The 23312-nt window shown below is 39.6% G+C and overlaps 1 protein-coding gene and 1 long non-coding RNA gene across 3 annotated transcripts in view; one reads left to right on the forward strand and one right to left on the reverse strand.

Moving 5' to 3' along the window:
- Positions 1 to 3107: 3107 nt before the first annotated feature.
- Positions 3108 to 21790, reverse strand: LOC113599303 (uncharacterized). Its single transcript, XR_003420111.2, has 3 exons — positions 13806 to 21790; positions 6726 to 11948; positions 3108 to 4923 (listed from the first exon to the last, which is right to left on the reverse strand). It is a non-coding gene; the product is annotated as an uncharacterized LOC113599303 (long non-coding RNA).
- Positions 21773 to 23312, forward strand: part of CCNI (cyclin I) — a 35485-nt gene continuing 33945 nt past the window's right edge. The window contains exon 1 of one of the 2 annotated variants that reach the window (XM_027058825.2): positions 21773 to 22323. In XM_027058825.2, coding sequence (XP_026914626.2) covers positions 22252 to 22323 — 72 coding nt within the window. In that variant the 5' untranslated portion in view covers positions 21773 to 22251. The remainder of the gene's footprint in view (positions 22324 to 23312) is intronic. The other variant, XM_027058820.2, reaches the window with a different exon arrangement.

Here is a 23312-nt window from a genome sequence, read left to right on the forward strand (position 1 = left end):
ACTTAAAACATAATAACACTAAAAGGCTGAAAAGAAAAGGTTGAAAATGTTAGCGCATGCAAATACCAACTAAAAAAAGAAAAAGCAAAAGCTGATGTCACTATACTAAAATAGACTTTAAGATTAAAAGACAATATTAGAGATAAAAGACATACATGATGGAAAATTCACTTCACCAGTAATATAACATTATTAATACCATAGCTTCAAATTATATAAAGTGAAAAAAAATTGAGACAAGAATTAGATAAATATGTCAACCTAATGCAGAGTGAAAAAGATAAGAATGATCTACAAATAAGTGTTTTTAAAAAGTACACCATATACTTGAATGGTTTTATAACAGGCCATTTATATTCCTAATTTTATGTTTTCTAGATTAATATCACCCTTAGTTTGCATTTACCTTAGAAAATACTGGTTGGCAGTGGAGAAAGGCAAGTACAAATGTAGAGGATTGAAGAGCAGAGCTGGAAAATGTCTCTGGATCTGGGCAGTTCTGAAACTCATGTGCTAAACTATTATGCAACACAATGCTCCAATATTATCACTTAGAGCATATTGTAATAGTTTAGTTAACGTATCTACTGCCCCCAAAGATTAAACTCTCTCAGAGTCTGAATCATACCCATCTTTGTATTCCAGCACTTAAACAGTGCCTGGCAAATGACAAGGGCTCAGTATTTTCTTCTGGGATGAATGAATAGCAATTGTACATGTTAAATAAAAATTTAAGGTGCTCCATAATTGAATGTGAAAGTTAATGGGACAGACAATAAGTGGTTTTAGGGGCTCCAAGAAAAGATCCAGCTGTACTATAGCATTTGTGAAGACTTCATTGTGCTCTGGAACGAGACCTTAACTCAAGAAGGGATTTGATTTGATGACAAGAGAAAAGCTGCAGGTGCAAAAGTAAAGGCAAACAACTGAAATGAACATGGTGTGTTTACAGTATATTGGCAAACTCAGTGTAATAGAGAGAAATAAAAGAAAGATTAGCTCAGAAGGGTGGGAGCAATTTGTGGCATGCTTTGGAAGTCATGTTGAAGGATGTGGATAGCATAGAAAAAAGATTAAAAGCAGACTTCTAGTTTCATGTGGGGCTTGCATCCCACAACCACCAGTAGCTAGGTGATCCTGGGAGTTTCCTAAATGTTCTAAAATTCTTCCTGCCTTGCAGAAGCCACCACTCCTGAGCTGCCTGTGCTGCTCAGTCATGGTCATCCCCATGTTCTTCAACATGGCATCAATGGTGAGCTCTTGGGCTGCATCTCCTTCCAGCTGTTTGCAGACAAATTTCCAAAGACAGCAGAAAACTTTCAAGTTGTGAGCACTGGAAAGAATTTTGTTTTCATAGAATTATTCTGCACTTTATGTGCCAGGTGGCGACTTCATTCATAATGGGACTAGTAAGTTCACCTATGGGGAGAAGTTTGATGAATAGAGTTTCATCTCAAATCGCATTAGTCTTGTTATCTTGTCCATGGCAAATGCTAGACCCAAGACAAACCAGCTTTTCGTGTGTACTGAGACTGAGTGGTTGGATGGTCTTTGGCAAGGTGACAGAGCACTTTGGGTCCAGAAATGGCAAGACTAGCAAGAAGATTATCATGGCTGACTGTACAATTATGCTCATCATGTTAAGTGTACTCTTTAATCCTCTTACCTATGTCACCATCCCCTCACGCACCTCCCCTCTGGTAACCACCAGTTTGTTCTCTATGAAAAGTTCTCAGAGTAAGAGGAAAACAGGGTAAAGCCCTGCTAATGAGCCAGATGTGTTATGTGCTCTGAGAGGTCAGGATTAGAGGTGAAAGCAGGCCATTACATGGACTACTGTTAGTAAAGTGATGGTGCAGACATTCAAGGAATGCCAAGAAACCTGAGAAATAAAGGCCTCAACCTCAGTAAAAAAAAATAAGGCAAGACCAGTTGCTGAGAGTGAATGGAAGAGGATGAGGCTGAATGCTTAGTTGGGACCTTGGAAGAAAAGATACAGACCATTGGAATTTGGGTAATTTGAGGGGAGTTTACAGAACTGTGAGCAAGGCTTAGGAAGAAGAACAAGGGATGGGGCATTACCCCAGGGCTGGAAGTAGGTGGGACTACGACCATCCGTAGGCCTGAAGAAACAAAAGGAGGGACACATACTGGGACCAGAGATAGCTGTTTGGAGAGGACCATCTGACTGGAACTATGGCCTTTCGGTAAAGGGATATAGCCCACCTGCAGGGAACTGGTAAGGAGGTAGCTCGGGAGTAAATAATCTGATCCACTCTCCTCCCACCCTCTAGATTTTAGCTAAAATCATTCGTGGAAATCAACTAGAAGCCATAGGGCAAGGGATCCAGGTTGTTGCAACCTCATGGTCAGCTTCCTGGGCACAGAGCAGGGTAGGTAAGGTGTAGAATGGGTCCAATACAACTGCTTAAGAAGAGTGGGAAAGGTTCAGCAATGACAGGTGAGAAAAAGGATGGGGAGCCAAAACATGAAAAAGAATTGCTGGGCTTCTCCGGAAGATCCAGCTGATCTAGGCCATACTTTAAAATAAAGCTATTCTCTTTATCTGATTACAAGGATCATACATGGTCATGGTAGAATATTTCAGAAGTATTAAAATCAAAGAAGAAAATTAAAATTACCCCAAATTCCATTCTCCAATGGTAATCAAATCTAACATTTTGAATATACTTTCATTATTTTCTCTGTGGACAAATAAACTTTTCAAAAAACAAAATGAGATTACATTATACACACTTGAATCATCTAAAGTTCTTTGGATATAAGCAACAGAAACCAAATCAGATTAATTTAAGATTAATTACTTCACTAATTCAACATTTATTGCCTGCCTAGAATGTATAAGGAATTTAATAGTATTACAAAACAGATTAAGTTTATAATTTCATGGAATTCACATTCCAGTAGAGAGAGATATATTATATATATATATGGTGAAGTGCCCAAGAGGTAGCGGAAAGACTTTACTCCCTGTAGGCAGGAAGGAGCATGGAGTGGGGAGGGTTTGCCAGAGCCAGCAAGAGCTATAGCTATGGGAGATTATATAATATATGTAATATATTATATATATATAATATTTTGGGGGGAGTCATAAATGCTGTAAAAAAATAAAACTGGTGGGGCACCTCTGTGGTTCAGTCAGTTAAGTGTCTGATTCTTAATTTTGGCTCAGGTCATGATCTCATGGTTCATGGGTTTGAGCCCCATATAGGGCTCTGCATTAACAGCGAGGAGCCTGCTTGGGATTCTCTTTCTCCCTATTTCTCTGCCTCTCCCTCAATTGCACTCTCTCTGTCTCTCTCTCAAAATAAACATTTTTAAAAAACTGAGTGAGGGATAGAGGTGGGAGGCTAATGCAATCGTCAATGTGAAAAATCGTGGCTTGGACTAAGAAGGTAATGAAAGAGGTAGTGAGAGTTGGATTCTGGATGTATTTCAAGGTAGAGCTGACAGATTTGCTGGTGAGAGTGCATAGATGTTCTCTGATTGCCCCTTCAGATCCACACTCCATTCTCTCCCATAGGCTGGAAGTCTGACCTCCACAGACCACACACCTGCATTCTCCTGTCCTTCTTTGGTTGGGTTCAGACAACTGGAGATTGGAGGGCAGGAGGAGAACAAGACCAGGACGGTTATTCTCCTGGATCCTTCCCTGCCACCCTTCAGTCTGGCAAAAACTACCCTTCTCTCCTGTTAGGCAGCAATCTCCCATAGCTATAGCTCTTGCTGGCTCTGGCAAACCCTCCCCACTCCATGCTCCTTCCTGCCTACAGGGAGTAAAGTCTTTCCGCTACCTCTTGGGCACTTCACCATTTCTTACTAGTTTCCCTCAACCAGACCACATATTTCTAAACAATCTTTTGAATTTTCCTCAGATACCCTTTTAGTATGCTATTTGTATCCTGCAGGGACCCGGAGGTCACAGCATGTGAAAAAGGAGTCCAAGATGACTTGGAAGTTTCTGGTTTGACCATCTGGAAGAATGGAGTTGCTATTTACTGAACTGAGGGAAAAATTAATAGTGTAAAATGAACTCATTAGAAGGATATGGGGTAGCCCACAGAAGAGAATAAAAAGAAATGTAAAAGAGTGGATTGAGGCTCCCAGTTGGTGGAGAGCTCAGATTCAGAAGTTGGCAATCATTAGACTAGGGTTCCTAAAGGAAAAATGGGCTCACAGTATTCCACTTAAACAGAAGGCACCAGAGATCAGCTCTTACTGCCTGAAGGGGGAAATAAAACAAAACAAAACTTGCTGACTACATTTAGCTACAGCATTTAACAAGCTTAGGGCCTAGAGGAAACCAAATACTGCTAAGCATCCTTCAATGCACAAGACAACTCTTTCAACAAAGAATTCCTCAGCCTAACGCATCAATATTGCCAAGATTGAGAAACCTTGCTCCAAATGGAGGCTATCACTTGCTCCAGTTTCTAGGTCTGAGGACAACAAATCAGATTACGGTACTCTAGATCCATGACCTCAAAATTCTATTGGTAACCAACTTTAAAAGTGGTAGTGGTAAATATATGGGTACTGCCCAAAAGAGGCTGTGCAGGAATAGGCATCACATCTGGAGATCTTAGTTTAAGAGTTGAGACTTTATCTTTACAACACTATAGTAAACTGCAAGGGCCCAACTGAACACAACCCCACTCACTGTAGTGTTTAAATTAGTGTTTTAAATAGCGCATTGTGTATGCGCTCACATTTGCAACTAAAATTAATAAAGTTGCACATCATGTAACAACTTTAAAACTCCTGCAGGAACCTCTCCAGGAAGCAGAGAGCTATGGTATTGTCCAATGACAGTTTCTGAAGCAGGCTCACACACAGGTTGCATTCATCAGGCACAACATGCTTTCTGTGTCCCAAGGATCCTCTTGAGACATTCTGATTTACCTGGAGTAGGTAGACAAACTCATTAGAGAATGCAGCATACACTTCAGACATACTTTTGTCCTTAGCACAATGGTAGAACTGAGCATTTGAGACTGGCCCGGGGCCAGGGAGGAGGCACTGAGAGCAGATGAAGAAGAGGAACTTTGCAAATGAGCCACAGAGCCTCAGTGCTTGGACGACTCACTTGTTTCCTAACATTCTGGCAGAGACATTTTTCATAAAGTAAGAATGATTTTTTTTTTCTATTTGGAGCTAGAAAGTTTTGCGTCTAAAATAAACATGATTCATGTCCCAAGAAAGCTCCGTTCTAGAGAACTCTGTATCCTTGGCTGACTTATGACTCCCAAACCCTCAGGATCTGATTTCTGATTCCCAATTCTGAGGTACTACCTCTCTGCCCTTTATTTTCAAGGTCCAGGAGGACCTTGAACCTTAAAAGAAAAGGGTAGAAATTGTGCAGCTATGTTCCAGGAGTTTGAGTTTCAATTATCAGAAAAGTGAGATCATTCTATGGTTTTCCCCTCCTCATTTTGCTACCTCTGGAAGTCCCCTAAATTTACTTAACAGTATTTCCTTGAAGCTATAAAGGCAGGCTTTTTTTTTTTTCCTTAGCTCAGGAATGTTTTCATTATAAATATGAGATGCACAGAGATTTTGCTTGAGTACTAACAGTTTAGGCTGTCAAGTTAGTTCAGTAACATAATTCAGTCAACTCTATTAACTGATTTTTTTTTCTGTCACAAATAAATATGTAAGTCCTCTTTTCAGACATGTGTGGTTTGAACTTTATGCATATTAATAATCAGTGTGAATTAATTAGCAATTATTCATTCAAAATATCCTTAACTCATAAGGTTAACCAGAGTATATTTATACTATTATTAAATCTTTGTGTGTGTGTGTATGCTTTATACATGTAACATAAACACTTTGCATTTTAAAACATACTCTATATTTCTTTCACAATCATTATAGTACTTGGAGTAATTTTAAAAAATTAATTTCATTAACTTTTTTTTAATTAATTTATTTTTGAGAGAGAGAGACAGAGAGAGCAAGCTGGGAAGGGACAGAGAGAGAGAGAGAGAGAGAGAGAGAGAATCACAAGCAGGCTCTGCACTGTCAGTACGGAGCCCAATGTGGGGCTCGAACTCATAAACTGTGAGAACATGACCTGAGCTGAAACCAAGAGTTGAACGCTTAACAGACTGAGCCACCTAGGTGCCCCTCATTTTTTAAAGTTACATTTGGTATTCATGTGTTTATTTCTTATTTTATGATATGGAAAAATGACATCTGTGGGGCATTTTTATTCCCCAAATACAGCAAATATTCTGTGAAACATTATGATATTCATTGTTATCTTTTGAAGCTTCTGATTTTCCTTCTCTTCATTGACTTATTCTTTCTGGTTATAAAACAGCTAAATTAAAATATAAGTTTATGACAAATCCCTCTTAAATTCCGTATACAAAATTAGTATTCTTTCAGGCACTGATAATAATGGAAATCCCTATGGGGCTCCTGGGTGGCTCGGTTGGTTGAGCATCTGACTTTAGCTCGAGTCATGATCTCCTAGTTCATGAGTTCAAGCCCCACATAGGATTCACCGCTGTCAGCTCAGACCCTGCTTCAGATCTTCTGTCTCCCTCTCTCTGCCTGCCCCACTTGTGCTCTCTCAAAAATAAATAAACATTTAAATAATAATAATAATTGGAATCTCTAGTAAATGTATCACTAAAATCTTATTAATTCACTACAGAGTTCACTTAGCTTATCTCAAAATGCAGTCTTCAGCCTACTTGAGGGTGCAGGAGTTAAAATGCAGATTCAGGACTTCATCTCAGAAGTTCAGATTCAGTAGTCCAGACCTGACCCAAGAATCTGGTTTTTCTCTCAAAGTAGCCAACAAGTAGCACTCTTACAAACATCTTTTACACATGTGTGCTTACTCAGCTTGACTGAGCTATAATTGACAAATAAAATTGTAATATATTTAAAGTATATAAAGTGATTTGATATGTGTATACATTGTGAAAGGATTCCCACATTTGACATTATTAACACATCTATCACCTCACATATTTACCTTCTTCCCCCCCGCCCCTCCCGCTTTGGTGAGAACACTTCTACTCTCGGCAAGTTTCAATTGTACAATACAATTTAACAGCTATAGGGACCAGGTTATACTTTACATCCTCAGACCTTATTCATCTTATAACTGAAGGCTTGTGTTCTTTACCCACCTGTGTCCACGCCCCCTACCCTCCTGGCAACCACCATCCTGCTCTCTGTTTATATGGGTTTGATTTTTTTCCTTTAGTTCCACACATAAGTGATACCGTGCAGTATTTGTCTTTATCTCACTTATTTCACTCAGCACAATGCCCTCCCGGCCCACCAATGTTATTACAAATGGCAAGATTTGCTTTTTTTTTTTTTTAAAGACCAAATAATATTCCATTGTAGATTTAGAGATATGGATATAGATATATAGACATAGACATAGATATACAGATATCTCTTATCACCTGCTGATGGAAACTTAGGTTTATCCATACTTCAGCTATTGTGAATAATGTTGCAATGAGCATGGGAGTGCATATATCTCTTCAAGACAATGATTACATTTCCTTTGAATATACATACCCAAAAGTGGGATTACTGGGCCACATGTTAGTTATATTTTTAATTTTTTGAGGGAAACTCCATATTGCTTTCCACAGTGGCTGCATCAGTTTACATCCTACCAACAGTGCTCAAGGATTCCCTTTTCCTCCATATCTCACTAGCAATGAGGGAAATGGGGAGAGGTCAGTAAAGACAAGTCTTTTTGGTAATAGAGATCCTAACAGGTGTGAGGTGATATCTCATTGTGGTTTTGATTTGTATTTCCGGGATGATTAATGATATTGAGTATCTTTTCAGATGTTGGCCATTTGTTATGTCTTCTTTGGGTCTTTTGCCCATTTTTTTATGTGTTTTGTTTTTTGTTTTTGTTTCTTTGTTTCTGTTTTGTTGTTGTTGTTCTTTTGTTTCCATTTTTGTTTTGCTATGTAACTGAGTTCCTTGTATATTTTGGATATTACCCCCTTATTGGATGTGTGTTTTGTAAACATTTTCTTCTATTCTGTGGGTTGCCGTTTCATTTTGTTGATTGTTTCCTTTGCTGTGCAGATTTTTAGTTTGATGTGGTCCCTCCTGTTAAGTTTTGCTTTTGTTTCCTTTGATTTTGGTGTCAAATCCAAAAAATCATTGCCAAGACCAATGCCAAGGACATTTATCAATGCTACTCACAGATCATGTAATTCAAAGGAAATGATGGAAATCATGAAAGATTTCAAAAAGAGATAAAGAAATCTATTATTTCTTCCTATCTATTATTATTTATCCAAACTAAAGAAGAAATCCTGGTGATAAAATGCACCACATTTTCATAAACTGATGCCACCTGAGAGGAGACTGAAGCTGCCAATTCTAGGGCATAAAGTGGATGAAGGCAAGGGAGGAAAGTTATATGGTCATGGGAATAGATGACCTATAGTGCCTTTTGGGGGATCACCCCGGTACCAGTTATGGTATTTGGTCAGATGGTATTTTGTAACTAACCAGAGGTTTAACACTATTCTAGGACCAACTCTGATCAGCCCAATTTGAACTGGGATTAAAAACATAAAAAAAATATTATGTCTGTACTAGATATATCAGTCATATTTCCATTCACAGCCTATTCTAAGAGAATCTGCCTTCTAGCCTTTGGCCATGACTATTCTAAAAGACTCTGCCTTTGGTCATGCTTGTCTCAGGTGACTGTGCTTTCCTGGCTACAACTGATTGAACCAGGGGTAGACATCTGATTCAGCCTGAGCCAATTAGATGTTCTCATGTCAGAAGTTGAATGAGAACACAGAGATTGAGACTAGCCAAATTGTGCAGAGGAGCTCTCAGCCATGGAGGATTGGGGCAAATATGATACCATGGCAAATCAAAGTCTCAGAGGAGAATTACAGGGGAGTGAACTTCCAAAGCTTTAGAAAGATCAGAAATGGGGATGTAGAGGAGATGGAACAAGTGGACATACCCAGAGGAGCAGAGATGAGAAAAAGTAGTTTTTGGATGGCCAGCTACTTCCTGTGAAATAGGACTCTACCTTCTGAAATTAGATTCCCTGATATTCCCTGCATCCCTTCAATAAATAACCTTCCCACACATGGTGAGAGAGTTAAGTCGAGGGGGTTTCTGCTGCCATTGGCAGAGATCCCTAAGCAAGACTATCTGAGCTTATCAGCCACAGTTTTCAGAGTTAACTAGGAAGGAAGCACACATCCTGTGAATGTGCTCAAGACTGCAGGGCTTCCTGTGGGATGCACATCGAGTGTTGAAGCTCAGCCTGATGGGCTGGCCCTTTGTGACAGTGCAGTGACGGTGCAAAGGTGACACTTTTTGCAGCGACGGTCAGCATTAAGGGATACTGCTGCACAGTGGGCTGAGATTTTTCTTTACTTTTTTCTTACTACCTCCACTCCTTTGCTCCAAAGACTAGTAAGAACCTCAAGGGAACTAGGATGAAAGTGATGTATCCGCCAGAGCACCAACTGCTAGGTTGTTTTCCCAAAAAATGTTTTTAAGAGATACAGATCATATTAATATGTGGCAGAGTTTGCTAATTGTCCTCTCAACATCCTTTGTCTTCCATACTAATGACAGCTTAAGCTACATCTAAATATAGCTAAAGACAGCATAGTAAATGGAATGTAAGCAGAATGACATATGCAACTTCTGGGTCAGGTGTTTTCTTCACTCTTTTTCCTTCAAAGTGAGCTTGGAATCAGGATGTGCTGGTGAGCTCTTTTCGGGGCACAAAAATGAAGCCAAATCTCTAAGGCTGGAAAACCAACAAGACGGACAGAGTTGATTCTCTATATTATAGAGCCACCACTTTGGTATCTTTATTTTTGAGTCTTTTGTTTCAACAACCTAGGCAGTAGCCTAAATAAGGCCATCATTGTGCAGACCTTTCAGATGATTCTCTCCCCATTTACTGGAACCTGACATAAATCTAAGGGAAGAGCACAGAACATGTTTGAAGACATGGTAGATATAACACTGCACAGTAAATCCATATCAGGGGCAAGAAACAGAGCCCCGGGAGGTGAAACAGATCCACTAAGATTTTAACAGGATCTTAGAATAAAGAGAATATTTAAGAATACTTAGGGAAGTGCTAGCTAGAGGGGTGGGGAGGTGGGCAAAATGAGTGACGGGCATTAAGGAGGGCTCTTGTTGGGATGAGCACTGGGTGTTATATGTAAGTGATGAACCACTGGTTCTACTCCTGAAACCAATACTACACTGCGAACTAACTTGAAATTAAATAAACAAACTAAAAAAAAAAAAAAAAGAATATTTAGGAAAGCAGCAGAAACTCTAAGTATTTTCTAAGAATACATAGGAAAGTTACACAAAATATTTGCATAGCTATTCTCAGTTTTCCCTTAAAATTATGATCACTGCATATTTCCCAATAAGTATACTTGTGTTTGTAACATTATCTCCTGCTTTTGTGGTCAGCTTGTGCTCAGCTTAATGTTTCAACTCAGCCCAAGGCCTTATACACAGTTGATACTCAATAAATATTTACAGAGTCAGACGGAGTCCCATATGACTGCAGCTCTTACTAGTAAATGTAGCTTGCAAAATCAACTGACATTAGCCTCAGTCTGTACCATACGATGTACCAGGATATGTTTAAATATGCCTTCAAGAATTTATTGCATTCATCTTAAAGAATTTGGAAGTTACTTAAAATGTATCTTTTACAATACTTACTCTTGAAAGAAGGAGAGGGGGGGGGCTGTAATGAAAAGGTATAATCTCATCAACTTACTGGCAAATACAACATGGAGTGATGTTGCTCTGGCCAGGATATTTCATCCCAGGAAATAATTCTTTCTAGCAGCTTCTCTGGGGGTCCTACTCAGAAAAGAGGCTTGACCCAAAAAAAGCTATTGAATGATAGTGGATAACAGTTTAAAAAAAACCCAGTTAACTCTAAAGAATGGAGATGGTCAATCTAAATACAAAAAGTTTCTGATAAGAAAAATAAAACTTACAAAACTGAATAACAAAGATTGATTTCATATATAATCTTCAGCTACAACAGTTTCTCCTTATCTCTTTCTTATCTAACCATAATATTAAATGAAAAGTCATATTATTGTTCATAGTAATAATTCTATTAGTAAGTAATTATAAGTCTATTATAAAAAGAATTTTATGTTTCTACTCCTTTGTTAACAGAAAGTGAATTTTTCTCTTAAAAAGTGAGAGTTATGTTTAACTCGGGGGCTTTACTTACACACTTTATAGAAAGTAGGGCCACCAAAGGCTCTAATGGATCTTGAGAAAGAGAGATGGAGAGAGGGTCAGAGAGAGAGAATACTTTGGAACTCACAGTAGTCTCTATAGGAAAGGATCAGGTGAGAGAGAGGCTGCCCCCTAATTTCTTTGGGGGTTACCTAACATGGGCAGGGAACTCACTCCGCAGAGTTGCAAGTTAAAGTGTCCAGACACAGACACTTCAGGAGTTAGGTAGTGTCACATTAAATGTTACCTGATCCAGTGCCACATAAGTCGACAACAGAGCATTAAGAGCTAAAATGTGTCAACATAAAATTTGACACTGTGAGCTCTATAAAAATGGAAAGCAAGTCCACACCGTTTAGAAATTCATTGAAAGGATTATAACACCAGCAAAGAGAGAATCCCTCAGTTCACTTCACTCTTTCTTTACTTAGAACAGCATAGATACTGACTTGCAAGGGACCTAATCCAACAACAGCAATGAGGACAGCGATGGTTGGCTAAGCATAAAATGTGAGGCAGTGACCCCCACAGGTCATGCCAAGGTCAGTACACATCTGAAGAGAGCCAGCAGCGCAGCTGTGCAAAGGCAACCAGGCAGAGAACAGAGATGAAATTCTTTCAATGTCTATCAAACAGATCAAAGTTTACTCTTCTCGAAACTGCCAAGGGAAAGTAGAAAGTTTGAGTGCCAGGAGGATTGGGGCACCAGCATTGACAGGGGTTGCTCAGAGCCAGCAATTCCTGTTGTCATGGCATCTACCCCTTGGGTTATACCCCTTCAAGCTGCTGTAGGACATGAGGCTACGTACTGATTGCAGCAAGCTTTAATGAAATTTTTTAATGTAAGATGGTTGACTCTTAATCCAAAAAAAGCCCCCCACTCAAAAACAACCTGTTGAAAATCTTTTCTAATGCTGGCTTTTACTGTAATTCAACTCCTGGAATTAGAAATAATTTTAGTATTATGATAAAGGATCCTGGTTTTGTTAGCATAGAAATTACATTTTGTCTCGGTTCCTTAGTTTAATGTGTATCAAACATAAAAGTCAACAGCTACCACTTGACATTAAAAGTTTTATAAATTCATTTTGAATTCAGTGAATAGTGAGAACTTAGTGAATAACTACTTGGCTTTTGAATAGTTTTAGAAACTAAAGCACTAAAATATGTTAAAAGCAAAGGCAAATAGCAAGATACTATGTATAAATATAAAAGCAACATTATCAGTAACATAGATAGCCTTGTTTTTTCACATAGACAAGATCCAGTTTCTGTGGCCTTAACTATAACTTTCTACAGTAAAGAATATGGTGCATATATTATAATGCATGTGGGAGTAGTTGTCAAAAGAAGTCTGTTCTATTCAACAATTCTCTGGGTGGAAAAAAAAAACCTGACTTGGCATTCAGATCAGTCTTTTAATATTCATTACCTATTTATATGTATGTTATAAATTTCTTCTAGTGGTCAGGAAGCCAAGTTTCAATGGACCTATAAAAATTGATCAGTGGCTCTCTCTGAGAGGCATGATGGAGAATATCTGATATCCTAGGAGGAATGGAAGGTCCCATGGAATACTGCAGTCTCTTTAGCACGATAGTTGTTTCCTCTCAATATTATTTCTGCAGCATTATTTTTCCTCCTTACCAACCTTATCCCCAAGCATTCAGAAGACAATATGGACTCAGGAATAGAAATTATCTTACAGAATACTGAGTTTGGGGTATTTTTTTTTTTTTTTTGCTTTAAAATGCAAGTGGTTATAAATATAGATAAGATTTAAGTCAAAATTAGCTGATCATTTTCTACACAGGTTGATCCAAAGAGTATTTTGTTTAGATTTTGGGGTCTTCATTTCTGCCATCACAGACTTCAAATGAGTAATAGTATAAGGAATAGTTTTCTGAAATATGCAAAGGAACACAATTAAAAGGAGGAGTATATTCCTTTAGAATGGATTAGTTAAGAGGATTTATGGAATACCTCCAGTGGCAATCTTTCTAGGTAAAACAGGAAAACTATTTTTCCGAGATGGTTTAGATTTAATTTTACTAAAGACAGAAAGATAAAGAAACAATCAAAATCTCCTTTATTCATTGACCTAGTATTTGTGTTGATATATTTGAAAATAAAAGAAACTGATTTTGATAAAACCTTTGTTTCTTCATACTGTTAATGAAGCCCTTTTCCTAACACACTAAATATGGAAATCACACTTGGTTGAGCTTGTAGGATGATCAGTAGCAACGAGGAGATGGTGGGGGAAAGAAAAGAACACAGAGCAGCACTGATGCATTAAATATTTCTTTTTTAGGAAGCTAGCATCTCTTTCAAACGATGTTGATGTCTTCTTTACTCACCCACAAAATCTGCTCATTTAATAGAATTCACCAACCCATCTAGTGGTGTTATCCACCCATGGGTGCTCTGAAACTCACAAATTATATAATGATGTGTTTAAGAGGGAAAGTGAAAATTGGCCTATATCCATAGAACTAACTCCCAAACTCTCTTACCTTCTTTTATGCTTTACCACCAGGTCTCTGCCCCCATTTATTTTGCAAGTCCAGCTCTGTTTCCCTTCTAGTTTGTTGCATCTTTGGCTCTGCTGGTTGTCCAGACTTTGCTTCCTGTTCTCTCCGGCTATGGCAGGATGTAACCACAGACTTGTAATTCAGATCACTTTCCAGTGGCCTCACAAGACTCTCCTGCCCACGCTATATGTGTCTTGTTCTCGACGAAGGCCCAGAATGGAGTGGGCCAAAAGAATAGGCTGGAACCATTATGACTTCAAGTTCTGAAGCTCCGAGATAAACATAAAGAATTTCCTGCTCGATGTTAGCTACAAAGAAAAATATCTCCAGCAGCAAGGATGAAACAGCTTTTCTTTTATGCACCCTCTGCAAAGAAAAGATGCTTGAACAATATTTATACTTTTAGAACCACCAAGTCCAGCTGGTATACAAACTGGGTCCTTTAGTTCCCACCTACATTTTTGTCTTTCTTCCTAATTTTGCATTTCAGTCTGGTAGGAGGCATGGCTTAAAAGGAATCCTTGAAAAAAGGCACGAAAACAAAAGAAAAAGTTAAGAGAAAAAAGTCCAAGTGAGGAGAATAGAGAAAAATAGTTTTGAAATGAGTAAACATTTGAAATATGGGAAAGGCTAATTACTAAAACTATGTGGATTGGAAAGGAAATCATTGAAAGGAAAAAGTGTAATGTCAATAAAACCAAATTTTTCACTTGTCAAAATAGTACTGAAGATGAAGCATGACAAATATTCCAATATACATTCCCTAATAGAATTACAATATTCTATGGGAATGCCCCACCAATATCAGATGTTCAAAGTCATGTGTGGTTAGACATCAGAAAGCCATGAGAGAGCCACTGGTTAATTTTTGTAAATTCAGCAATCTGCTGAGTATGGCATTTGGGGCCCTTTGCAATCTGAACCCCAAATTGTCTGTACTGTACAGGGTAATATGATGGTTAATTTTATCTGTCATCTTGGCTAGGCTGTAGTCCCCAGATATTTGGTCAACAATTATCTTGGATGTTTCTGTGAAGGTGTTTTTTTGGATGAGATTTAACATTTAAATTGGACTTCGAATAAAGCAGATTACCCTCCATAACATGGGTGGGCATCATCTAATCAGTTGAAGGCCTTACTAGAACAAAGACTGAACTTTTCTGAACAAGAAGGAATTCTGCCAGCAGACTGCATTTGGACTTGAACTGCAACTCTTTCCTGGGTCTCTAGACCACCGGCCTACTCTGCAGATTTTGGACTTACCAAACCTCCATGATCATGGGAGCTAATTCCTTGGAATAAATTCCCCTTTCTCTCTCTCCATATAGAGATAAATGTAGATATAGATGGAGTTGCATCCTTTTGGTTCTGTTTCTCTGAAGAAACTTGCCTAATACAGGTAGTGATAAGATCTGGATTCTAGAACTAAAAATAGGGTTCAGAATCTGGCTCTGCCACTTACCGTTTAACACATGATGGGAAAGTTACTTTACCTTTCTAAGCCTGTTTCCTCATCTTTAAAATGGGAATAACAATAACTCCCTTAATTCTGTACTCTTTTGTTTCTGTTCTTCCCTTGCCTGTCATAAGTTTGTTCCTGTCTACTGAGCTAAACCTTACTCTTCTTTCCATACCTGTGATGGTTCTAAAAATATGTTCACAAATTCTTTGATGCTCTTCAAGTTTAATTCCCTTCTCCTTAAGTATGGCCTGGTTTTAGTGAGTTGCTTCTAACTAGTAGAAGTATATGGCAGAAGTGACAGTACATCATTTCCCAGTTTAGGTTATAAGATGACTGCAGCTTCCACCTTGGTATTCTGATTCTCTGTTTCTGTTTGCCTCTGTCTCTCTCATTACTTGTATGAGGGAGCCGACATGAACAGCCCTTTGGAGAGGCCCAGTGGCAAGGAACTGAAGCCTCCTGACTACAGCCACACGATGAACTTGCAAGCAGATTCTCCAGGCCCCTCATGGCATCAGCTCCAGCCAACAACTTCCCTGTAGTCTCATTGGAAACCCTGAATTAGAACTACCCAGCTAAGATACTCCTGGATCTTGAGCCTCCAAGACTGTGTAAGACCCTAAATACTTGTTTTATACGGCTGTTATTTTGTAAATATAAATTTGATACACAGCAAATAATGCCACATTCAAGTTTATAAAAGCACCCCTGATCAACAGAATTTCTCTTCTGTTTACCCATAGCATTCTGCATAAAACTATTATAAAACTTTTCATGTTATATGAATAATGTCCGTTAATGCAATTGTCTCACTTGCATGGCTGAGAGCTGCTTGAGGGTGGCCATCTTAACTGCATTAAGTGTAAAAAAAAAAAAAAAATCACACTCAAGCCTGGCACATAAAGGACTCTTACAATAGTTAGCCTGTTAGTGTCTCCAGTGTCATACGTTGATCTAAGTCTTTGCAAATATTTTCCCGTTTAATCCTCATAAAAACCTATGAGACATATTATTACCCTCATTTTACAGATGATGAAACTGAGGTCAAGTTATAGAGAAGCTGATTAACTTGCTCACAGGCACACAGCTAGTAAATGTTGCTGAATTACAGAATGAATGAATACGTTTCTTACAAACAGGACCATGTATGACTCACCTTCCATACAGTGCCTAGCCCAATATGCGACTGGGACTCAGTATTTACTAAATCACCGTCTGGTAATAAAAGTAGCTTAGCTATGTGAGAAAGAAGTTTTGGAAACCCTGATTGTGGATAATTTCAATTGATTCCCCAAATAGTTCTTTTCCTTTACTTATAAGAAGAAGGGTTGCAGTAAACATATGTTGTGATGAGACTAAAACTTTGGAAGACATTTACCTCTCTGTCCATACATCCCCCATAGATGTTTGACAAGAAACAATATGTATTGGTAGTTTGATTATATTAGATATGTTTAAAAAGATTTTTTTCCCTGAAGTTACTAAATTTGGTCGTTCAAGATTCAAAACAGTTTGTGAATAAGTGGTGGCATTTGAATGGTATATTTTTGTTCCAACAAGAACAACAAAAGAATATTTCTACTGAAGACTCTTTGACTTACAAATTTAAAATAGGTGACTGCTGTTTGACTTCTGAGGCCCTTCTTAATGAAGCATGCAACCAATGATCCCTTTGGGTGACGTCTTTCTAAATAAGCACCTGAATATGAAAAACCTAAACTAAAGCCAGCTTGCCTTCAGAGTTGGTCAGTCTGGAAAGCAGCTTGTGGCTTCCTATTTTTGAATTTTCGACTTGTTTTGTCTGAGCCCTTTCTCCCCACTTACTAGTAAGTAGGAGGTCTTTATATTATTTGATTTCTCTTGATGTCTATTTGGGAGGTTTATTCCTCTTACATTCTGTCACCATAGTGATTAATGAAAACATATTTTGGAAGCTGTAAAAAGGATCCTTAAGTGTAAGCAGATGCTAAAGATAAGTGGTTATAGTGGAAATAAATCATTTCCTTGGTTCCTGTAGGCCTCAGTATTTCTCCTTCAAGACAGTACCTTCATAAATCTTCTGCTGGGAACATTATCCTAAAAGTTTCATTTAAGACAAAGGAGACCAGAAATTTCTGTCATTAAAGATTTAATAGCCTGTCTTCTATACTCATAAAAATGTAAGCCGTGTACTTCTAATTATTTTTCTTTAAAGATTAAGGATGGCAAACCATTTTCTGCTCATCAACTTGATTCCCTTCAGTTGTCTCACTTTACACTATTTTGCATTTCCGAACAGAGCCTTTCTTATGACAGTAACACTGTTTCTCAGGTGTTTCCCTACTCTACCACTCTGCATTTGGAGCAAGGCAGGTTTATTATTTCAAGATTCAATATTCCAGTCATGAACTAAAACAGGTCTAAGAAAATTTAATAACACCTTTTTAAGCAGAAATCAACTCTCTAGAAATACAAATATAAACTGCTAACTAAAAACTTAAAAAAAAATTATGTGTTCTAAGATTAAAGGCAAGACAAAAATAACCAGAGGGTTAGTATTTTTGTTCAAAGAGTTAATGTAGGCCAGAAATATCCACAGGGTGAGGCAGGAAAGGGTAGTAATTGGAAGCACACCAGGCTCCAGAGTTAGACATCCTAGGTCTGAATCCTGGCTATGCCTCTTCACGCCTGCAGATTTACTTTACCTTCTTATCTTCTGTAAAATGGGGACAACAAAAAATACCTACTATCGAGGAGGAGGAGTGCTGTGGGAATAAAAATGAGAGAATGCAACATGAGTGCACTGCCTGTACATAGTAAGTAATCAATGTATTTTAGTTATCATTATTTTCAAGTGCCATATGGAAAGATATTTATTTTTACTATTAGGACAAAAGGGAAACATTTCTAAAAAGACTGAAAAAAATGAAAAACGATGAATTTCTTGCCAATACATAGATATTAATATATTTACTTCATATGCCTTATTTCTTTTCTAAGGGAACTTCGAAGGCTTTCCTTTTTTACAACTATACTCATTGTAAAAGCAATTTCACAATTATTAAGAAAATAGAGATGTTGATTGCAAGGTCTTATGGGTGAACAGGGTAGAAGAAAGTTGATAGTTTTTGTTGGGACAACTGAAACTTGTTCTTACCACCTATTAATTACTTGAAATTCCGTTTATAGTATTGTAGATTAAATTGTCACTGGCACTCTGACAGACAGTAAGACAGTTTTAATAAACATAAAGTTCAAAAGGGTTAAGTACATAATGAAGTAGAAGCTCTTAAATGTTCCCAGTTACATTTTAATTGGTTTAACCCCTCTGCCAAATGGCCTGGCAAACTGGTATTCATCAAAAGCCATGAAGCTGTAAGTACTATTGGACCCAGTAATAACCCAAAAAAGGTCACAAATGAAGATGTTAATTGGATTCTTTTTGTTGCTTTCATTTTTTTTTGACAACTGCCTTATTGATACATAATTCACATTTCACTCCATTCAATTAAATGTACAATTCAATAGTTTTAAGTATATTTGGAGTTGTGCAACCATCATCACAATCAATTTTTAGAACATTTGCCTCAAAAGGAAACCCAACATCCTTTGGCTATCGTCTCCCAATTCCATCTTTGCAACCAGTGCTAAGCAACACTAATCCTTTATGCCTCTATAGATTTTCCTATTCTGGACATTTCATATAAATGGAGTCATTACACTAAGTGAAAGAAACCAGGCACAAAAGACAACATATGTTTTCAAGGATTATCCATGTTACATCATATATCAGTACCTCCTTTTTTATGGCCAAATATCCCATTGTTTAGATGTACCACGTTTAATCTATACATTTATCAGTTGGTGGACATTTGTGATATTTTACTTTTTTGGCTATTATGAATAATACTGTTATGAATATTCATGGACAGGTGTTTTTTTAATTAAAAATTTTATTTTTATAGTAATCTCCACATCCAACGTGGGGCTTGAACTCACAACCCTGAGATCAAGGGTTGCATGCCCTATTGACTGAGCCTGCCAGGTGCTCCCCATGAACAAGTTTTTGCTTGGGCATGTTCTCATTTTTCCTGGCTACAGATCTAGAAGTAAAATTTATAATGATTCTTACAGGAGTGAAAATCATGGTCCAACAATGTAATTATGCTGCGCTCTTAAAGGTATTATGCAGAAGTGTTACACTCTCAAAAGTATTCTGCAGAAAAATGTTTGCCATGTAGAAGGAAAACCACATAGTAATATGGGAAAAGGCCACATGAAGTGAAAAAAAAGCAGGATACAACCCACTTAAAATCCTTCCTGGGCTTCCCATTCTCTGCTCTGTCCTATGGACCTGTGGTCCTCAGTTCTCTCCCCCTCAATTCTCAAGACAGCTATATATACTACCTTTCAGAGATTTTTAGAACATCTCAGCTTCAGACCCTTTGTACGTGTTGTTTCATCTGCCTGTATCACTTTTTCCCCACTTCTTTGCCTAGTGGTTTGAAGTCTCATCTTAAATGTCACTTCCTCAGAGAAACCTTCTCTGATATCCCTAACTAGGCTAAGGTTAAGTGTTTCCATTGCAGTCTGCAATTTTCCATCTTAATACTTTTGAATCTGGTAATTTTTTAGTAATCAAATATTGAGATGTTATTAAAGGGACAGGGACACAGGATGAAACAAAATATGCAAGATCCCTGTCATCCTAGATCTTGTATTTTAGGGTGGGAATACATCTACATGTATACAACTCAATATACTGGGTAATTTTATTCTTCATTTCATTTTATTTTATTCCAGTGTAGTTAACATACAGTGTTATATCAGTTTCTGGTGTATAATATATTCAACAATTCTATGTATTACTCAGTGCTCACCCAGTTAAGTGTACTATTAATCCCCTTCACCTATTTCCCCCATCCCCCCTCCCCACCTCCCTCTGGTAACTCATTTGTTTGTTCTTATAGCTGAGTCTGTTTTTTGTTTGTCTTTTTTTGTTAGCTGTTTAGTATCTTAAATACCACACGAGGGATATATGTCTTTCTCTGCTTAGCTTATTTCACTTAGCATTATACTCCGTAAATCCAACTATGTTGTTGTAAATGGCAAGTTCATTTTTTATGGCTGCATAATACTCCATTGTGTATACATATATATGTGTGTATATATATATATATATATATATATATATATATATACACTACATCTTCTTTACCCACTCACCTATCAATGGACAGGTGGGCTGCTTCCAGTTTGGCTATTGTAAATAATGCTGCAATAAACACATGGGTGCATATATCCCTTCAAATTAGTGTTTTGTAATCTTTGGGTAAAAATGTACTGAGTAATTTTAGATAGTGATAATCAGATTAATGTTTATCCTGTTTGGATTGTACACTCCATGAAGGCAGGAGCTATTTCTGTCTTGGTTACTTCCAGTTTGCTAGACCTTAGCACTGAGTCTAAGTGCTGAATATGCTCAATATAATTTTTGTCAATGACTGGTAAAATAGGCCTATAAAAAATAGGAGCTACTCCTGTAAATAGTTGACTTTGAGGGCTTTTTTTTCCTTTCTGTAATTTCACATATTCTTTCTATAATTGCAGCAACTAAAAGATGAGCCCAAAATTATCATAGGTGAATAAAAGAACCTCAAATAAAACACATTTATATGTCCCCACACACTCATTAAAGACCTGGTAATAAAACCTACTCAAATACTCAGATGTGTTGGTTAAGTGTATAGAATTCCCTTGGCGCATTACCAAGAAGGTTCCCCACCATCAGGAGTATAATTTACGGTTGTAAAAGACGACTTTAGCACCCAAGAAGGTGCTTATGGATATGAACCTCCGAATTGCCAGATTTCTAAAGCCCTTGAGAATCTACCTCCATCCACTATGCGCCACAGAGAAAAACCGCAATTCTACTTATACGTAATTGTCAGACACTTTTTTGCGAGGTCAACAAAGAATGCAAGATCTTACACAACAGAGTACCAGCCCCTTCCCAATAAACCCTTCTTACAAGCTCTAGAGACCTATTAGGTTGGATAAAATCAGGTGGCTCTGGGGTCGTCCAGAAGAGCATCCAGACAAAACCCCACCCCCCAAGCGGAGCTCTCAGCCGCTTCTTTCTTCCCCGGGGCGCATGCGCAGCGCACTCTCCGGCCACCGCATGCCTCTGCCAGCGAGTGGAGAGCGCTTACGTCACCGTGAAGCTGATGATGTGCCCTTCCGCTTCTCCAAGGAAAATGAGTCCGTGCACTTTTGACCTCCCTTAGCACACAGAAAACGTCTTCCTTTCTTCCACCCCAGTGCTAAAGACTCCTCCCTCCCGTCTCCAACAGCTCAGCTTTTTTTTGCCGGCTCCTCTGTACGTTCGTAGGACGAAGAAGGCGGCGGAGAGGAAAAACGACAGGGCACGAGACCAGTTCAGTCTTGTTTACAGGGAGTGAGCAAGTCTAGGAATCGGTCCGCGAGGGCGGAGCCGAGGAACCGGCACTTCTTCCTTCCCTCCCCTCCCTCCCCAGCCTTCCCCGCGAGCGGACGCGGCAGCGGCTCTGTCTCGCTTTTTCTTATTTTCCCCCCCTTCCCCTTTTTTTTCCTTTTTCTCCCCTTCCCCCCTTTTCACCATTTCCCCTCGGAGGCGCTTCCCCCGGGCAGGGGCAGAGCCGGTCTCACCCCCCGCCTCTCCCCGGCCCCCGCCGCCCTATGGCGAGAGGGAACCCCCTCCCCACCCGGGCACTAGCGGCGGCGGTTGGAGGAGTGGGACCGGCGGTGGCCGCGGCAGCCTCAGGTCCGGGGAAGTCATGGAACTAATTCGCTGACCCACCGGCCACAGCCGTGCGTCCCGCTCGATCGCCAGCGCCCGCGCTCCCCCGGCCCGGTTCCCCCTCTTCTCCCTCCTCAGTCGGTCCGGTCCTCGTCCCGCGCGCCCCGCCGACGCGCGCTGAGGAAAATGGGGTGGTAACGGGCCCCCGGATGACCCCGCGTCACCACTGTGAGGCCTACAGCTCCGCCGGGGAGGAGGAGGAGGAGGAAGAGGAGGAGAAGGTGAGGGGGCGGGGGGGGGGGGACTCGCGTCTCCGCGCCCCGCGCTCGCGCCCCCCCCCCATTGCCCCTCCACCCGGTGCCACCTGAAGGGAAGCTCCGGGAGCCGCGCTCCGCGGCTGAGGCCCGGCCCCCGCCTCCCCCTCCAAAGGAAACCTTCGCGACCACCCCCCACTCCGCCCTCTCCACGCCAGAACGGTTCAGCACCTGCCCAGTTTGTAAACGGCTCTGCTGTGTTCCCTTTCGGGCTAGTTTTTTGTCAGCGAGTAACTTTTTTGTAGCAGCAGCAAATTGTCTACTTTGGTGCACTGGGCACCTCGAGCCTGTGTAACACACAAAGAAGGAGACACACCCCCACCCTTAGACTTCAACACTACTGCGGGAGCCAAAGGAAGATAATTGACATTGCAAAGCGGAATGAATGCCAAACGATCCGTTGAACGGCCAGTACTGCGGGCACTCGCGGGAGGGGAATGTTACCCCGGGTGTGAGTGGGTGGGGGAAATTGGAAAGGAGGTGAGCTAGAAAGGCGGGGTTGAAGTACCCGAAATTTTGAAAAGAGGACAGAACGGCCCCCTCTTGAGCTCGAGGTTCCATTGCAGGTCATTTGGGCAAGGGTTGAGAGTTGGGTAGCAAAGTAGTGGAAGGTGTTCCTGGCGAGGTAGAATGGAGTCACTGAAGGCCTCTGAATGTCAAGCTCAAGTCTTCAGCTTTTTTATTCTCTCAGTGGAGAGCGCCTCCGTTTGAGGAGCAGGGTATGATAATAACACTTGTTGAACCTTTTTATCTGACGGCATTGTTCAAAGCAGTTTGCAACTCACTGAAGCCTCCAAAGGACTCGTGGTGAGGCAGGTAGTTCGGGAGCCTTAGTTTATCCAAGAGGAAAACTGAGGGTCCACAGGATGAAGTAATTTACCCTGTAGGTGACAGCTAGAGCCGGGTGGCCAGAATTCTGGCCCGTACAGCCTATGTTGTAGAGTCTCTAATTTACC

The sequence above is a fragment of the Acinonyx jubatus genome, chromosome B1, assembly GCF_027475565.1.
Source record: "Acinonyx jubatus isolate Ajub_Pintada_27869175 chromosome B1, VMU_Ajub_asm_v1.0, whole genome shotgun sequence".
Lineage (NCBI taxonomy): Eukaryota > Metazoa > Chordata > Mammalia > Carnivora > Felidae > Acinonyx > Acinonyx jubatus.